At 35.4% G+C, this 20525-nt stretch overlaps 1 protein-coding gene across 2 annotated transcripts in view; it reads right to left on the bottom strand.

Annotated features, from left to right (window-relative positions):
* The window catches only part of LOC112047838 (neuralized-like protein 4), a 58773-nt gene that overhangs the window by 12686 nt on the left and 25562 nt on the right, over positions 1-20525 (bottom strand). For both annotated transcript variants that reach the window (XM_052890720.1, XM_052890721.1), the window contains exons 21-25: positions 20196-20337; positions 18789-18967; positions 17546-17636; positions 16232-16423; positions 15103-15185 (exon numbers count right to left, since the gene is read on the bottom strand). In XM_052890720.1, the coding sequence (XP_052746680.1) occupies positions 15103-15185; positions 16232-16423; positions 17546-17636; positions 18789-18967; positions 20196-20337 (687 nt within the window). The remainder of the gene's footprint in view (positions 1-15102; positions 15186-16231; positions 16424-17545; positions 17637-18788; positions 18968-20195; positions 20338-20525) is intronic.

Below are 20525 nucleotides of genomic sequence, written 5' to 3' on the forward strand. Positions count from 1 at the left end.
AGGCAGCCGACGCTGACAACGTCACAAGACAGCGCTATCATAAATCTGACGTGACGTGATGGCGTCGTATCAAGGCGGAATTATATTTGTCTGACATGTCGTGTCGTGACGCATCAGAACAGAATCGGTATATTGCATTTTGTATGCGACACATCAGCGTTACCATACATAATGTATGAAATCGATTCTGTTCCGATGCGTCACGACACGCCAACTCCGACAAATATAATTCCGCCTTCAGCTTCCCCGAACCGGGATCGGGTCTGATGCGACACATCAGAAGCCATCACGACATGACACATAAGTGTAAACGTTGCCATACAAAATGTATGATATCGATTCTGTTCTGATACGTCACGACACGACACGTCAAATAAATTCTAACTCCGCCTTGGCGGAATTATGCATTCGCCACACGTATTATACATTCGCCATACGTATTATACATTCGCAATGCCATGTAAATAAATAAAATAAATATATACGCAAGGAGCTTGCACGACGTCCATTGACTGTTTGGTGGATGGTGATGATGCGTTCATCATCATTAAGGGCCTTATCATGCTAGCGGAAAGCGAGCGTCGTTAATGTGGAACGGGCACGCAACGAATACGTTACCCCTAGTGGCCAAGTGCCGAAAAGAAAAAGCATAGCGGATTCGTTGCGGGCGCACAACCAGATCGCTGCGAATGTAAGAACAATTTAAAGTGTAAGTGTGTATTTCCGATCTTAAAATAATTAAGAGCCCATCTTCAGGTGACTGATAATCTCAAATGTGTGTCTTCATGTCTTAAATCAGATTTATTAACAAAATTGTTTTGGATTATTTTTTTATTGGTTTGCAAAACAACATAACGTAATCGATCTATCTTATTTGATTAAAAGATCATAATGGATTTTGCTAAATTTGTCGATGCTTTCGTTTTCGTCTTTGAAATAACAAAATGTATGCACGCCGTTAATTCGCTACGAAAACGCGATGGAAACGTTGCGTATTTACCACGCCTCCGCGACGTCTCGCTGTGCAACCGCGGCGTGTTCACCACGCATTCGCTGTGCGTCCGTTCCGCTACGCAGCCGCTCGCAAACCGTGAATATGATAAGGCCCGAACAGTCGATGGTCCGTTATTATGAATTCGCCATAAACATAGCAATTCGCTCGCTATAGCAATGTAATTTCGCTAGCAATATTAAATGTCGCATAGACAGAATTTCGCATCATTTCGCTAATCGCTTAGCCTACGATGGTGCGTTTTTAACACAATTCAGGGTCTATTTATACATTAATATGGTTTAAACTTCTTATTTAATCTACGGAACCCTAAACTGCCCGCAGTCTGACAGGTACTTAGTCGGTTTTTATTATTGCGTCATTTGCTTCAATATTCCTTTTTCAATTTGAGGAAAGGAATATAAAATGATTGTGCAGGGTAGTTAAGTCAAGACAACGGCTCTTGTGATTTGTTGTCAAATTACCTCTTCTTTTTTCTTTGATTGCTTTTTGAGTGATCTAATATAAAAACGATTTTAAAAAGATTTCCCCATAAGTTTTCCAATTGTTTCTGTCACCTTAAACTTCTTGGGCGGTGATATTTCTTTTCAGGGTTGCGTAGTCCACAAGGATCCCTTGTAGTTTTGCCGTGTCCGTCTGTCTGTCCGTCTGTCCGTCTTAGCGCAGAGACTTTTTCACGTATTTATGCATACGTGAAAAAATCACGAGAGTAGGATATATAATGAAATTACACGGAAAACTATAACAGCTAAGTAGCAATTGCCATGTAAAGAGTAATAGTCGACCAAATTGAAAAATGTAATTAAAAAAAAATTGTGATCGACAATTGCATACTAGTTCCGTTGTTAATTAAAAAGATAAAGTTGTCAGTAAGATTACTCAGAGACTGATAAAACTAGAAAGCTGAAAATTGCGAGCGTGGTTCGACACGCACTTGGCCAGTTTTTTTTAAATTATGCATAAAGTCTTGTTTACTAAGGTTCATTATGATGTAATCCAAGTTTCATCCCCAGTAACAATCTAGGTCAATTCTCAATACATCATCATCCTTATCCTCGCTCCTGAGGTTCAAAATCCATGTGAACATTCGGAGTAGTTGCTTTTGTGGTGGTGTGAGCACTCTCGGCACCTCTTGAACTGAACCTTGACATGCTAAGATAATCAAAATTTTAAAAATGGTTGTATCAAATACACAAACCAAACTATTTTGTTTCTTATTCAGCCGAGCATCTTTGAGTATTATTATTTCTACTTTTTCAAAAAATTCTGGAGTCACTTCTTGAGGCATCAGTAGTCTTCAAGCGACTGTCTTGTCTCTTCTTTGCTTAAAAAGTCCATATCATTTAAAAACCATTGTTTTCCTGGGACAAGATTCCCGTAAACGAATGAGATGTTTTTCATAATGTTTTGAGCAGACTTTCTTTGTATGGTCAAGAAATTTATAATGGCGGGGTGTTCGATTATCTCCATACGAAGATTCAATACCTACGCGGTGTTAAAATCGCACCCTCGTAGTTTCGCCAGCCAAAACAGATTTCGCTAGCAATAATAGCAATTCGCAAGAACTTTCGCTAGCAATAATGGAAATATACAAGATATTGCGCTAGCAATAGAAATTCGCAGAAAATTTTGCAAGCAATCATGGAATATCGCAAAACATTTCGCAATAATTAAAACATTTCACGAGCAATATTATTAGATACGTATATAAAAGAGGACATGTAGAATATTACGTAATTGTAGATTTACGATATATTTTTTCACAGAATAAACTCTTTTATTTCTTAAACTTTCCGATTTTAAGGAGGCTACCTTATTGAAGCGAGATAGGTACATTGAGTTATTGTATAAAGACGTCAAGCGAATTTTACATGACGTCATCAATTATGTCAGGTATGATCAAATTATGTTTTGGTTTTGTAGTCGCAAAATGGCGTCTGTCTGTGCTTCCAGTATTATGGTACTGATTTTTTTAAAAGATTTAACTATTTTGCTGTAAATGTTAAAATAAGCTTATAAAACAATGGTGAAGTGTGTAAAATTTGATTTCATAAGTAAGTATTAAAATATTCAATATTTTTGTTGATGAAGAGTAATATAAAGATATTTTAGGGTTCTGTAGTCCGCAAGGAACCATAATAGTTTCGCCGTTTCCGTCTTAGAGACTATTATTACTGGAAAGCAGTAATTTAGCATGAGTTTGAATATTAAAAATTTAAACAAAATGTAAAATAAAATCTTGAAAAATATTTTTTTACGGTACCTCGACTACATGTAAAGTGGGGATGATTTTTTTTTACTCCTTTATCTCATAGAGTGGGGTATAGTTTGATAGCGTATATAGTCCGTTTGTAAAATAAGGTAAGGTTTTAAGGGCTAATTTTTGTAAGACTCAAGTGTCTCTGCCTTTATTAGTTAAACGGTTTTTCATGTATACGTGAAAAAAAAATCACAAAAGCTAGATATATAATGAAATTAAAAGGAAAACTATAACTAGATAATAGAAAGCTAAAATATGGCTTGGGTATGTATATTAACCAAGTCTATAACGTGGTAAAAAGAAAATCTTTTTTGGGGTTCCTTCCCTGTGAGGATGGTTTTTTATCGTCTATCCCATGGGGTGGGGGTATCGTAATCGGTATTATTGAGCATTATATAAGGGTTTGAAGTGCTAATTTAATCTACAGAACCCTACACTGCGAGTGACCCGACATGCACTTGGGCGGTTTATTTTAAACTCAAAACGCTTGAATCAATTAAGAATTTTACATTACGTGGTAAATCCATGTATGTTATTAATTAACATTAAACATTATAATTGTGTTATCCTTAAAAAATTTTGACTATTTTGACTATTATCCCAACGGGATAGTATTGTTTGCAACATCGATACTGGAATAGGTGATTTATTTTGCCATTATCCGCGAAAACCGACGACTCCTAACCAAGTTAAAAGGTGAAATTATAATAGCAAAAAACTAACGTTGTAATAGGAGTTGTAATTCGACTGAAATTCATGTAATATTAAATGAAATGTACAATTTTTTTTTTAATGTAATATGTAATGCTCCATAATGAAATAAATATCAAATCCCTGAGAAAACTGCCAGTTTGACAACTACAATGGAATTAATTTGCTAGACTTTTTGTAAAGTCTAATTGCGTATCTTTTAAAAATGTGTATATTATTTGTATGTTTATCACAAACACAATACAATGAATTAAAATAAAAAAATAGTAGGCAAAATTAAAATATTTAAATTATTTTAAATTGTCATCATCATCATCATCATCATATCAGCCGATGGACGTCCACTGCAGGACATAGGCCTTTTGTAGGGACTTCCAAACATCACGATACTGAGCCGCCTGCATCCAGCGAATCCCCGCGACTCGCTTGATGTCGTCAGTCCACCTGGTGGGGGGTCGGCCAACACTGCGCTTACTAGTGCGGGGTCGCCATTCCAGCACTTTGGGACCCCAACGTCCATCGGCTCTTCGAACTATGTGCCCCGCCCATTGCCACTTCAGCTTCGCAACTCGTTGAGCTATGTCGGTGACTTTGGTTCTTCTGCGGATCTCCTCATTTCTGATTCGATCACGCAGAGATACTCCTAACATAGCTCGTTCCATCGCCCGCTGTGTGACTCTGAGCCTTCTTATGAGGCCCATAGTTAGCGACCAAGTCTCGGAACCATAGGTCATCACTGGCAACACGCACTGTTCGAAGACTTTTGTCTTCAGGCACTGAGGAATTTCGGACGAAAAGATGTCGCAAAGCTTCCCGAATGCAGCCCAGCCGAGTTGGATTCGACGGTTCACCTCTTTTTATTTTAAATTGTATTTCATTATTATTCAGATTTCCATGACTGAATGAAGGCAAATATGACTAACTGGTCTTCTATACAAGTCTTTCTAGTTTAGTTATCCTAACATCTATACAAGTGTTTTAAACCATCGTAATATAGAAGCTAAGCCATTGATCGTTTTCAGAATCAGATTAATTTTACACTAGTTTAAGAAATAAATATATTTGTATTATAAGTTGATGTATATTTATCACTAACCCGATGGCCTTCGTATCTACCTAAAATTGTAGAATTTGCAGCTTTGGTAAAAAAAGCTGTTGAAATTATAGTTTTATTATTAGTGGATATCTTATGTGGCTTTATGTCTCGCAGTTTTTACTTATGTTTATCAGAATTGGTTTAGAGGTAGCAGTAAAGACACTTTCGTATTAAGAAATTACAATATAAGCACAGATTTTTACATTATTATTATTCTAAAACAGTACATTGAATTTCTGGTGGTAAAAAAAACCGGTGGTGGAATCTTTACAAATAGTCAACTGACGTGTCAAAAGTGCTTGTAAACTAAGCCTACTTGAAATAAATGATTTTTGATTTTGATTTTGATCTATTTTAATTTTTTATTTTATAATTTTCAATATTTTTTTATAATTTTATAGCGAGTGTTCAAACTGGAAGCCTCACAAATATTTTCTTGTTTCCTATCCTCTTTTATATATGTATCTATGAGAATTTCACAGAATTTTACACAGCATTTTGCACAGCATTTTGCATTGCTATAATGGAATTTCGCATAACATTTCGCTACCCAAAACAGAATTTCGCACAGCATTTTGCGTTGCAATAATGGAATTTCGTATAACATTTCGCTACCCAAAACAGAATTTCGCACAGCATTTTGCGTTGCAAAAATGGAATTTCGTATAACATTTCGCTACCCAAAACAGATTTACGTTACAAGTATATTATTGTTCTGTTAAAAGCTGACACGTACATCAAGGACGAGTAAATTAATTATTATAGATTTTTTTACGAATAATTTTTTATATTTAGTGTGATTTTTTGCTTTGGAACACTTTGCCCACTTTGCAGTACTAATACTAGTAATGTTATTTTTATAAAAATAGACAATTACGAGTAAGTAATAAATCGTATTAAATTATGTATTGGCTAATCAAGTGTGTATGTATTTGTGTTAGTATATGGCATGCATCTCAAATTATTATAAACTTTATACAATAATGCAACACCTATATACTCTGGCAAAAGAAATGAGTTTTTTATGGAACTTTTTATATGACAACACCAGCTAAATTGTCAAACTTCATTGTTCCGTCATTGATCTAGATTAGTATGAAATATCATTTTTGATACTTATGCTTATCCAATAAATTTACTAGTTACTACGTTACTCACTATCTATATATTACGAATTTAGTAAACATTCGCGTGTACTTATGTCAGGTTAAGATAATATTGTTATTTTCTTTTAACAGAAGTACTCGGGATGTCGCGAGCGTCGATATTGTCAAAAACACTTTAGAAAAAATAAAATTATTTAGTTCTTTATTTATTAATAATTTAATTTACTAATAATCAATTAACACGAAAATTGCTGAATGGATTGGCATGTAATTTGATATGGGAGTCGATTTAGATAATATTATAATAGGGGTCAACATTTGGGGTACTTTTTAATCCATGAATAGGCCAGGTTCACATGTGTCATCGTACGTCAATCGGACGAATATTAGTTTGAATTGTATTATGTACAGACAAATTAATAAACTTGTTTTCAATTTTAAATATATTACAAGCGTCAAGACTGGTATTCACGTTACACCTCAGGGATACCACACTCTGAATTTTGAATTTGCCGCACTTTCTCTTTCTCATCTTTCATTTGCCAGACTTTACTCTATGTACTTGTATGGTGAATGCTCCAAGGTATTACCTATGAAAGCAGTAAATAGGTAGAAGTATATTGTAAAAAGTGAGTATATTGTAATTATGGTTAATAGATTTGAACGTTTTTTTTGTTTAATTCGTTCTGTTTATAATAAAATGTTTACCACTCAAAAATTACCGCAGTTTTTTTTCAAATTCTTTTTTAGTTACTAATGGTAGGCGTCCACAATATTTTTTTTATAATTTTAAAATAAATAGTTTTCAAGTTATTAAAGAAAATAGCTAAAAAAATATCTCCTTCTAATCTCCGAACCTGTTAAAATTAAAAAAAAAAATTGAAAAATGTCGTGGTACATAAGAGTATGAAATGATAGAGCAAGTTAAGAAGATTTTAAATATATTTTTTTAGTAATCTTATAATTAAATGGGCCGATAATGATGATAATAAACTTTTTTTTAAGGTATCAACTAAAAAAAATCAATAAAATGCATTCATCATAACTGAATTTCGTCAATAATCGTTAATAACGGTTAAGTTGACTCACGTACTAAGAGCAGGTAAGTGCAGACTTACTCCCGATTTTTTTTAGTAATTGTTATTATTTTATTATTGGTAAATATTATTTTGTATTTATTATTGTTATTTTTTTCGTTTGTTTTTATTAACTTTGTTGTATTTTGTAATGTTGTGTTTCTTGTCAGCAAGTTTTTATATAACAATTCTTGTTTATAATATTGCTTATTGTAGCCCTGGAAGACGAATTGTAATGTCTTCCCAGACGAATTGTAATACTACGGGTATAGGTGTCAGCTATTGTTAACCGGAGAATTATACAAGGTGTTAACTTTTGTTAACCGAACAATAATACAACGTGTCAGCCTTTGTTAACCAAACAATAATACATCGATGTAACATTGTTAACATTACAGTGAGAGCCACAAAATTTATTGGTCTGAGAGTAAAACTTATTGTTCTATTGTAAAAAAAAATAAAACAAAATAAAAAGAACAATGGCAAGTATACATAAACCTTGAATTGATGGTGGCTTCAGGCACATAATACATGTGTACTAGTAATAAAGATACACTGAACGCATCGAATTTTGGCACCTAGAACCTATCTCGACTCCAGCAACTTATACTACGCTAACTCGAGTTTTGGCACCTACAACTCTATCTCAACTCCAGCAATTTATACTACACTAACTCGAATTTTGTCACCTACAACTATATCTCGATTCGAGCAATTTGTACTCGCTAACTCGAATTTTGGCACCTACAACTCTATCTCGATTCCAGCAATTTATACTACACTAACTCGAATTTTGGCACCTACAACTCTATCTCGATTCCAGCAATTTATACTACACTAACTCGAATTTTGGCACCTACAACTCTATCTCGATTCCAGCAATTTATACTACACTAACTCGAGTTTTGGCACCTACAACTCTATCTCGACTCCAGCAATTTATACTACACTAACTCGAATTTTGGCACCTACAACTCTATCTCGATTCGAGCAATTTGTACTCGTAACTCAAATTTTGGCACCTAGAACTCTATCTCAACTCCAGCAATTTATACTACACTAACTCCAATTTTGGCACCTACAACTCTATCTCGTCTCCAGCAAGTTATACTACACTAACTTGAGTTTTTAACACAAATGACAAAATTGTATGTATCTCAATTTGAAGTTCTATTTGGGATGGAATTTTTTCATGTAGTCGGGGTATTAAGTGCCTTAAGTACCAATTGTTTAGTAACCGAGGACTATAACTTGTATTCCTTTACAGACATTCTAAATCAAATTCAGGTAAAACGTATATTAATTTGCCATTATTCTTTTCACATTATTAAAATATTATTTCAATATTCAACATATAATTTGTGATTCTGCTATCAAATTCGATTAATAACAATTACAAGCGCATTCACATCAAAAGAGGAACGTACATTGAATTTTAGCACCGTCTCATATTCACATAAAAAAACAGTATGAACATGATTAGTGACAGCATTGAGCCCTGCGTACAACCAGCTTAAGTTTGATGGGGTTTGTAGGCTGACATCATCATCATCATCATCATCATCATCATCATCATCATCATCATCATCATCATCATCATCATCATCATCAACAACATTATCAACATGAATATCTCGACGTTGAGACCGACCCATGTACCGTGAATCTACTGAGCCTTCCTTTGTCTTGCCGCTCGGGATGGGGATGGGCGCTCCCTATCGAGTCATTGGTAGAGTGACGCTATCGACTTTGGCGTTTACACGAGAAAAGTGCGGATGCATTTTTCACGGGATTCAACTCTCTCCTCCAGAGAAGGAACCAAACGCCAAGACGTCGACGCTCAAAACTTATTTGTCTGTCAGTCAGTAATAATAATTATAGAGCTTGTTATGAGCGTACTTACATTCGTCCATAAAATCTCTTTAAATAATCCAGAGAAATCCAAGTTGTCTCATAATAATAACAAAGATACTATACAGTAAATACGTCATTAAAATATCTTTTAATTTCATAAATCAGGATATATAAACATTAGAAAATTATTCGAAGTCATTAAAGAATCACAAATTATATATAAAATAGCAAAACCAGCAAGCAGATCACAATAAAATCGCAATAGTATAACAGCACAATAAATTGAATATACAAGATAGTCTCTTAGAGTATTTAATGATCTTTTAAAAAATTATCAGAGTTCACTACGTATTTAAATTTTGTACGATGAATTTTCAAATTAGAATATTTAGCTCATTGCATGCGGGTAGTTTTGTTCCTTATCAGTGGTCCTTTACAGTGTATAGGCCCCTGCGTCGACAAGATGCAACTTTCAAGTTTAAATTGCATAATTTTACATTTATTAGTTTTTTTTAATAAGTTTTACTTTTATACATATTACTATATATTTCTTGGCAGCTTGTGTATATTATATGTTAATGTTTTTATTTTCATATCATTTTATATGTTTATGTTTTTATTTCTATTAATTTTCCAATACAGCTTCGAATTGTGTCCTCAGGGTAGGCATGCAGTTTCGCATCTACGAGGTCCAAGCTACTACTTGGTGGATGCAAGTTTTTATGTTATTAGCACATCATATTTTTGTCATTTTGTTTATACTGATAAAATATAATTTCCTTGTATAATATTTTTCGAATTACACATGTATAATAATACTTTAATTAATTTATTTTATGGTATTTCAATATGTGGCTTGACTAGAGTTGTACATTGTGTAGCGCACTTTAAAGGACAGACGTAGCACTTTACGGCGCAGGACACCAGTAACTCAACTTAATTTTTTAAAGTAGGATTTCAGCGAGATGAATCATTAAAACTTTATAAATATTGTTTCCTCCATCTGTCAATAATCTTTTACTTTATCAATTTAGTTGTTATGGACATTTCTTCAATTTATCATTTATTAATTATTTTTTAATGTTCTTATAAAAACATTATTAAATAATAATAATAATATCCGCTTTTCCGATTGCGGGGCTTTTGAGACTTGGCAAGCAACCAGCGGCCAGAGCCTCCTAACAAACCATGTTGTTTCAACAGTTGCCTTTTATATTCGACCGTCGAACCAACAATCAAGTGAAAGCTTCGAAAGGGATTGGTCGAAGGTTTTGTCTCTAAGAATGATGACTGAAACGACTATGGAAAAATAAGGTGATTTTTTTATTATCAACCTAGTTATAATGTGAGTTAAGGTATCTAATAGGGCAACAAATCTTTTTGGATTTGATTTTAGATTAAAAAAATAACTTATTATACTACTAATTTCTTCAGAAGTCATTCCTAATATTGATCTTTTAAGTTATTATTGTTTGTTCTATCAACATTGTTTAAATAACAGACTTTAAAAAAAGAAGGACGTTCGCAATTAGACACGTATGTTTTTTTATTGTTGCTACCTCATAATTTCGTCATTAAATAACCAATTTTGAAATATCTTTCTTTGTTGTTTGAAAGAAATTGTCCCCATTTAATTTTCATGAAAATCGGTTCATTAATTTTGTGTTAAAAACCAAATTTAGTAAAACACGTCTTTGGAGTCGGTTTAATTTTTATATTAAAAAGATGTTATTTATCCAGTCTTGTAGTTTAACATTTTTATATTCCTAACATTATAATATAATACATATACACAATCAATTTATGTTGTACTACCTGACGCCGCGCGGTATCCCGCGTGGTTCCCGTAGGTGTACGGGGATATATAAGCCTATAGATTTCCTCGATAAATGGGCTATCTAACACTGAAAGAATTTTTCAAATCGGACCAGTAGTTCCTGAGATTAGCGCGTTCAATCAAACAAACAAACACTTCAGCTTTATATATTAGTATAGATATAGATTCATCATCATCATTATCATTATAAACACTGGTTTTTACCAGTTCACATAGTTTTATGTAATTATCCATGACATTCCATGGTTCCCAATTTAATTTTTCTATGACATTAAATTTAATTTTTCCTTAAGTTTCAGTTGATATTTATTTAGTTCAAAATATATTTGTTTACGGTCTGACATCAATGATTCAATAGATAGACCTAGATGAAACTAGTCTCCGTTAAGATTTGTAATAATCAGTTTTATGTACAATATTACTAGGTTTAACTGTACTGTACTGTGTGTGTTAACCGTTATGTAGTGTATTGTAATTTAACTGTTATTATTGTTAATTAGTATATTTTGATGATATAAATTCTTTGATTTCATTTATATTTATTTAATTATTCTTTTTATCTTTTGTGTACTTCTTTTTTTCTGGTTTCCTGTTTTATGTTTCAGTAGTGCAATGATGAATCATTGATGTTGATAATTTAAAGACTTTTCTTCAATCTCGTTTTTATACTGTTCCACCATGTCAGGAATCAGGAAGAGACTCAAGAGATCTCCAGCGTCAGATTTAGTACCATTACACGATATATAGGAAAGGTACATAGAGGCAGCTGCCGCGCGTACATCAGTGTGTGTGGATTTATGTATCGCTATTTTTATTTTATCTTTCTTTTCTTCTTTATCTTTATTTCTTTTTTTTATTATATCTTTTTTGTCATCTTAGGAGAGTTCTTTGATTGTGTTTTATATTGCTCTGGGCAAAATGATTACATATCATAAATAACTAATAATTCATAAACCCATTTTTTTCTTTTTTCAATTTATTGTGGATATACTATTGCGCTTAAGTTAGGGTACCATCCATAAGTTACACCACTCTTGAAAAAAAAAATACAAAAATGTAATTAAACACTTACGTCGCAATTTGTAGAGTGCGCTACTGTTTGGCGCTAGTGTACTCGGTAACCGTGTTTTTGGGGTTGCTTAAATTTGAGTAAAGAATATGGGTAAAAAATAAATAAAAGGATATATTACTCACCTTTAAAGCTGTGCTTAGTGCTCGTTTACTTCTTAAGCCTCGTGATGCTGACGGATCTTGCGGTGCGGTGACAAATCACAGGTTGCTAGCAGCAGCGGATTCCACAGATGCGTAGAATTGGTGGTTTTCGTCGGGGATTGGAATTTTTTCGTCGGGGCATAGGTTTTTGGCCTCAAGACTAAATACATAAGGACTAGTATCGCACCCAAATTCACGAACAAAATTTTCTGCCATTTTCTAAGGCAAACTAGCTTAGATTTCATACATATTTTAAACTAAACTAGCAGTTTTTGTTCGTTTTTTACACCATATAACTACACAAAAAGGTATTTTTACGGAGGTTTTTAACCGACGGACACAATTTTAAACTATGAACCATCGATTCTTTAGAGACAGTGTTTATAATCGCATAAGATCGTTGATCATATACGTTGACAGAAAAATAATGTCTTGCGAGGCAGGTCTTTATCTAATTAGTCTGAGGTTTTTGGCACAATACAATAGCAGACAAGGTAAATAGAAATACTAAATTTAAGCAACCCCATGCTAATTATTCTATATGATGCAACCACTGGATGTATAGTACCTCATAGTTTAATTATACACTCGCAATTTAATGTATTCGCCTAGTGTTTACTTTCGCTAAGTTGTGCTGTGCATAAATAATAAATAATAAATGAGTCACACCAACGTTTTCTTTATTACCATAAAAAGTAGGCTGACTCGAGAAAACATAACCTGTTACCTAAACGGACACGTTGTGACGTCATTGCAATTGAATGAAAACTTAAAAAATTTCAATGTCACTTTGGCAATCCTGGCTCAATTTCGGTGAAACAAAATCTAGTATTATTTCTGTGAGTATTAGCATTAAATTTTATAGTAATATTTTGATGTGTTGGTGTGACTTATGTGATTTGGTCGACACTGATCTGATTTGCGCGTCTAATAACAAAATGACACCTACACCATATTTGTAATAGTTCTAACAGGATTATCAGATTATGGTCGACAAAATCAGTTCAAATTCAAATAAAGTTCACAGAATTAGAGTTTTTTCATTCAAACGTTTTGTTCATTTTAATCTCCTAATTTCTTTTAAAATTTCACGCACAAAGGAGAAACCAGCTTTCCTGTTATCATTGAAAAGGGCAAACCAACAATCAGTTACATAGTCGTCTATTGATATCCCCCAAAATCTTGATTGGCGATTGACGACTTGAACTTTTTAGATTGTGTTGTTGCATTTTTTCAGTGCCATTGTAAAATATGCTTTTACTGTAACAATTATATCTCAACTAGCGGGCGCCCGCGACTTCGTCTGCGTGGAATTCAGTTTTTCACAAATCCCGCGGGAACCATGGATTTTTCTGGGATGAAAAGTGGCCTGTGTTAATCCAGAGTAAAATATATTTTCATTCCAAATTCTAGCCAAATCGCCACAAAAATGACAAAGTTTCATACAAACTTTCCCCTACATCCCCTTCATCTCCTTGGGGGTAGTATTGATGCCTACGTCACAACATCTACCAGCATGCCAAATTTCAGCCCGATCCATCCAATCAATCAGTGGTTTGGGCAGTGCATTGATAGATCACTATGTCAGTCAGACACCTTTTAGTTTTATATATTTAGATGTGTGTATCGTCCAGTGGATTTGTCAAATTAAAACTAAGAATCACGCTGGTCAATAGTTAAATCGTCTTCATCTTGGGAGTGACGTTTGCAGGTCTGTCAGCAATCCCTGTACCCAACCGTTTCAGGTTTATTGTACTCTCGGCTTGATTAACTCTTCCAATAAATGTAGTCATTAGTTACAGTAACTTATTAGTTGTGACTCGTTTTACATCTTCGTCTTGATGCAGTTTTTGTATTTAATTTACCCAGGTATATTAATAATGTTTATTGTGATAAACTGTCCTGAATAATAGTAGCATTTATGCATTAGAGATATTCAATAGCATAGTATATGAAAAGGTGTAATCACTTGGTAAAATCTGTACACATCTGAATTCCATACGCCTGTCAGGTCTGGTAATAATCCACACTCTTTTTCAAATTATTTTGCTCAGTGCCAGTATTTTAGGAGTATTTCAGCATTTCTAAAAGCTTATGAAAAGAGTATCGTATTAACAATAGCTACTTCTAAGCATACCACAGAAAGATTCGGGAACTATCTGCGATACCTTAGCGCCTTGCATAACAAGTTTCTGAGCTTTTTCGTTGCCTACGATACCTGCAAGTCTTGGAATAAGGATATTTTTTCATTTCAGTTTCATATATCATTTAAACATTGCACTTTTCAAGTAGCCTTCAAGCAATAGCCTCAGACGATACGATTGAGAGAATTGCTTGGCTGTCAGAATGAATGTAAAAGCCTCTGAAGTCACTAGGACTTCAGAGGCTTAGAAGGTCACTCTTAGCACTGTCTCGTGTGCTAAGGATTATGATTAGCCAATCATATTTTTCTAGACATGATAGCCAAGCAAAGCTCTGGTTGTGATACCCATTTGAATCCAAGTATTACATGTTATCCTTATTTTTTGTTTAAACACAGGCATGCAAGTGTATTTTCGATTCATTTATATGATTTCCCAAGAAATGATTTCTTTTTCTCGCATCATATGCACTGACGATTCTCATTTAGTGTGCGTATTCAAAAACTGATCTTCATTTATGAAAAGTATTGCAAATGATGAAAAATCAAACCAGCATTTTTCTTCAAACAAACACTATCAATAAGGTTTCTTATTTTCGACTTGCAGTCTCATTGGCTATATTTTTTTTAGTTTCTAGTCCAAAATAGTTATACAAAAATCCATCATTTATGTTACTTTTTAACCGACTTCCAAAAAGGAGGAAGCTCTACGTTCGGCTGTATGTATGTTTTTTTTTTTACTCTCTGTTCCATGAACTTTTCAAGAACTTTACAGATAAAAAGCAGTACATCACTAACCCGAAACCTGTGACCTCGTCGTAGCGGCTGACTGACTATGGCGACTGCGTCTTGATAGCCCGAAGTGCGCATCGCCACAGTGTCTGAAAATTATCCATAGTTATCAATACTCATTTATTTCAATTAGGCATTGACCTCTTATAAATAAAAGGACGCGATCATATAGAATATTTCACTTAAGAATTGGCCTGAAAATTATACCTAAAGGCCTTCAAATATAGTCCAACATTCAATAAAATGCCAAATTCAGAGCAAATCCAGCCTTAAGGATTGAGTTTAAGGTTGAATTTGCATATGCGACTACTTGAGTTGAGTGCCAAGAAGTTGTGTTTGGCACTCATGGGGAGTAGGGACGTTTTTTGGTCGCTGATTGTGCATCCATTTTTAATAGGAGATCGATGCAATTAGGCTTGGTTCACAAACAGTTTCGAAACGTCAAGTAATAATATTATAAGATTATTGGTGATAATAATTAGTCGAAAACTTAAAATTAAAGTTACGAAGGTTCTAGACGCGAATTGGTCCGAGAAGAGCCTACAACAAATTCAGCCTGCCTTTTCCTTGTTAGGGTTCCGTAGTCCACAAGGACCCCTTATAGTTATGTCCATCTGTCTGTCTGTTCGCGGTTTAGCGCTTAACTGTTTCATGACGTCACTCTAACAAGTCCCTTACAAACGGAGCGTTTGACAACAATATTAGTTACACAATTAGTTTAGTGACGTCACAAAATGGTCGACAGCGTTTTTGACGTTAGAAAAATTTGAAAAAACACGTGTTTTTTTTTTCTTTACAAGTTAGCCCTTGACTACAATCTCACCTGTAAGTGATGATGCAGTCTAAGATGGAAGCGGGCTAAATTGTTAGGAGGAGGATGAAAATCCACACCCCTTTCGGTTTCTACACGGCATCGTACCGGAACGCTAAATCGCTTGGCGGCACGTCTTTGCCGGTAGGGTGGTAACTAGCCACGGCCGAAGCCTCCTACCAGCCAGACCTAGACAAATTAAGAAAATCTCAATCTGCCCAGCCGGGGATCGAACCCAGGACCTCCGTTTTGTAAATCCACCGCGCATACCACTGCGTCACGGAGGCCGTCAACGTGTTAAAAGAAATCCAAGGAGATGTATACCTGAGCTGCAGAGCTTGATGTTTCCTCCATGTATGTAGTGGAAGGTGTATGGAAGCGCGGCGCGTCTCCGACGAGGCTCAACCACAGCGACGGCAGCTACCAGCGAACTGCTCATCTCGGCCACGTCGACCGTTACCGGCACCTCACGTATCACCTCTTCTACTTCCACCTTCTGTATTACGTCGTTGGGTACTGGAACACATTTGTTTTTTATACTTCTGACCGACTTCAAAAGAAAAGGGGGTTCATAACATTTAACACGAGGTCAATTGACCTTGTACACCTTGCTTGAGCCGGTACAAGTAGGTATATACCTACTTGTTGTCATTTCATAAAAACATCAAAACGCGGTGTAGAGTTGGATGACACCTATGGCTTGTTCATGTAAGGTGCAATTTTGCGTGGCTAACAACGGCCACCAATCAAATGATCGATGCTTCAAAATGACCAAATAAGGTCATAAGACGCTTTCGCGCTGTCGACCGAAGCGACGCGTTGGCTGACGACGGTTGGAAACCGATATTCGCGCCACTCGAAGACGGTCGTGCACTACAAACGCAACGCATTAAAATTTATCGCAAATCATTGTTTTATGCAAGCAAAGACAGTTGTTATTACGCTGAACTGATAATTTAGTGAGATCCTATAGTGGTGCCATTCCAGCGTGGAAATCCAGAAGCCATTCACGACGCCCGCAGAAAGCCGAAAAACAAGGTAAGTCCATAGGCTAGTTATCTACTGTTCTACTCGTGTAATGTTTGGATGAAATGACAACTAGTGTACTTTGCTCAAATACACGCCGCCGCTAATTAAAGTGTAAAACGCAACCCCCACAAAGGTGGGACACTATTTACACGTGTCACACCACACCTAGCGTATAAGTTTTAATATGAGGTCAAAAAACCTCGTACCGCACCAGAGGAAAGTACAGAAAAATCAGTGCCGCAGCGAACGTATTAAGATCCTACGAGACAGTTGATAACAAGCTCACTATAGATAGTAATCACCATCATCATCATCAACCCACATTCGGCTCACTGCTGAGCTCGAGTCTCCTCTCAGAATGAGAGGGGTTAGGCCAATAGTCCACCACGCTGGCCCAATGCAGATTGGCAGACTTCACACACGCACACTTTTAAAATGCACACAACTCAAAAGTTGAAGGTACATGCCCCGGACACCCTTCGGAATGGTAGGCAGAGGTCATATCCACAGGGCTATCACGGCTTCACCACTATTCACAGCAACTAACCACTAACTCTTTTTACACACAGACCTTAGCAATAATATTAGTAGATACATGAGATCACTTACTGGTTTGTGGCAAGATCGTAACAGGGTTCCCCCGATTGACCGATTGAATCTTGTAAACAGCACCGAAGATCTCCATAACGACGTACACTTTCTGCAACAAACATCCATTCAAGTTTTAAAAAAAAATTGTACTTAGTAAAAAAGAAACAAGTTTAAAAACTATAACCCGACTACATAAGAGATCTAAAAAGGACTAAACAAGAAAATCATTCAGATAGACATCGACTATGACTATAATCTCACCTGATGGTATCTAAGATGGAAGCGGGCTAACTTGTTAGGAGGATAAAAATTCACACTACTATCGGTTTCTACATGACACCGTTTCGGAACGCTAAATCGCTTGACGGCACTTCTTTGCCGGTAGGATGGTGGCCGAAGACTTCCACCAGCCAGATCTGGACCAATCAAGTTAAACCTCAAGCGGCACAGCCGGGATCGAACCAAGGAACTGTGAAGTGTAAATCCACCGCGCATACCACTGCGCCTCGGAGGTCGTCAAATTACCATCTACATTGTGTATAATCAATGTTTATTTATATTTAATAAGATATCGGATTTCAACATAACTTCTTAATCAGATTGCAAGGAACCGCTGAACGCTGGCAGCTCGAGTCCGTAGTATTTGGAAGTTGGTACAAGACTTCGGACTAATTACTTATGGACTTGCCTCGCTAGACGTTACTATGTCTGTTCGTTCTATCAAAGTATATGATCGAAGATCTAATTATTTAGAAACTGTCTCTATAGAATCGATGTTTCATCGTTGCTTGTTTTCCTCAAAAAATTACAGACAATTTTGGTTCGTCAATTTGGGTGTGATACTGTCCGTGTGCCGTAGAAGTAGGTGCGAGAGAATTACCAGCAAAATCTCTCTATAACTTGCTTAAAGACCTTGGCCTCTCTAGAAGTGCAGCTAGTTCCATATTAGAACGAGTATCCAAATCTGCTCTAATAGAATCTTACCAAATTTGGCTAGGCAGGGAAAACAACACGAGCAGAGAACGGGGAGTGTCGATCAATCGTCAAGGAATTCCTTAACCCTACATCCTGTAGTCACAAGTTCAGGTCTCTGCTCGGAGTTCTTCTCTCTACCACGCGATGGACCCGGCACCCGCACGGTGAATCCATGGGATGCTAAGATATTCATCTCCACTTATGTAATTAGTCTGATTTACAAGACGTCTATGTCCAGGAGTGAACGTTCATAGATGATATGATGATGATGATGAGTAAAACTTACATCTGGCACCCTTTCGAAAGCTATATCCAGCAATTCACAGTTGTAGTAAACCAGCACTCTGTTGTCTGTGGTCTTTTTGAGGCCAACTCTGTCGCCCGGCCGCAACCACTCGAACGATGGCACCACCACTTTCAGATCTTGTTGCCTTGTGCCCGGTTTGGAGTAGCGCATATATTTACCTGTTAAGCCAAAATTCATTTATTTCAATAAGACAACAAGCACAAGTTTCAACAAGCTCAATAAGTTTACAAGCACTTTTGAAATGTCAGGTTATTTTATGAGATAATGTTGATAATTAAATTTAAGTTACAAAGACTCCAAACGCGCCTTGGTCCGAGTAGTGAACAAAATTAGTTTAAGTAGAGAACATATAGAGAACCAGCTTTATTCGTTTAAGTATAGAAAGTGTAGAGAACAATTTTTATTAGTTTTTTAAGTAGAGAACGTGTAGAGAACAAGTTTTATTAGTTTAAGTAAAGAACGTGTAGAGAACAAGTTTTATTAAGTTAAGTATAGAATGAGTAGATACCAAGTTTTATTAGTTTAAGTATAGAAAGTGTAGAGACCAAGTTTTATTAGTTTAAGTAGAGATCGTGTAGAGAACAAGTTTTATTACTTTTAGAGAACATGATAGAACTTTTATTAATTTAAGTAGAGAAAATGTAAAGACTAAGTTTTATTATTTTAAATAGAGGACAAGTTTTATTAGTTAGAGTAGATAACATGTAGAGAACAAGCTTTATTAATTTAAGAGCCAGTTTTACCACTTTATATCAAGTATAGGACAGTAAACTGTAAACCGAAGTTTTGCCACTTTCTTCTTTATGTGAATGACAAAGACAAAACTTGTAAGTAATTTATCTATTTATGAATATTTTGTTTATTAAAATGTGACATCACCACTTACAAGCTCTTAAGCCACAACTGTTTTCGACGGGGCGATCCAGAACCAAAGACTTATACATTGTATATATTTAAATTTATATTTAAACCAGCGGACGCCCGCGACTTCGTTCGCGTGGAATTAAGTTTTTCACAAATCCCTCGGGAACCATGGATTTTTCCGGGATCTATGTGTTAATTCAGGCTATAATATATCTTAATACCAAATTTCAGCTAATTCGGTTCAGTAGTCGAGGCGTGAAAGAGTAACAAACATTCACATCATCAAAATCATCAGTTTTCGCAAATAAAAAACCATGATTTTTTTCAGGATAAAAAGTAGCCTATGTGTCCAGAATAAAATATATTTCCATTCCAAATTTCAGCCAAATCGCTTCAGTAGTAGCGGCGTTAAAGAGTAACAAACATACATACCAACTTTCGCGTTTATAATATTAGTAGGATACCTTATAATAAAAGCATTCCAATAAAAATATTACTCAAATATGGGCGTGATGGACTCACCGTCGATGTAAGCCGTGTAGTGTGGTAAGCAGGCGACCGAGGGCGGTAAGCTTCGATTGACATGAGCATTCAAAATGTTTATATCGGTCACCCCCATGCGAAAACTGCCTGCATACCCGTATTTGCATTCGACGATTTTTATCTGGTATTAAATAATAATAAATTAATCACCAATAGAGTATAGTGGAAAGGATGACTAGACCGAGATACTTAATAATAATCTAGATAATCGTAAAAACAAAAAAAGCACTAACACTTGATGTAAAACACTGACACTTGATGTTTTGAATCGTACACTGAAATACATAATAATCATATTAGATGATCGTG

The sequence above is a fragment of the Bicyclus anynana genome, chromosome Z (assembly GCF_947172395.1).
Source record: "Bicyclus anynana chromosome Z, ilBicAnyn1.1, whole genome shotgun sequence".
Lineage (NCBI taxonomy): Eukaryota > Metazoa > Arthropoda > Insecta > Lepidoptera > Nymphalidae > Bicyclus > Bicyclus anynana.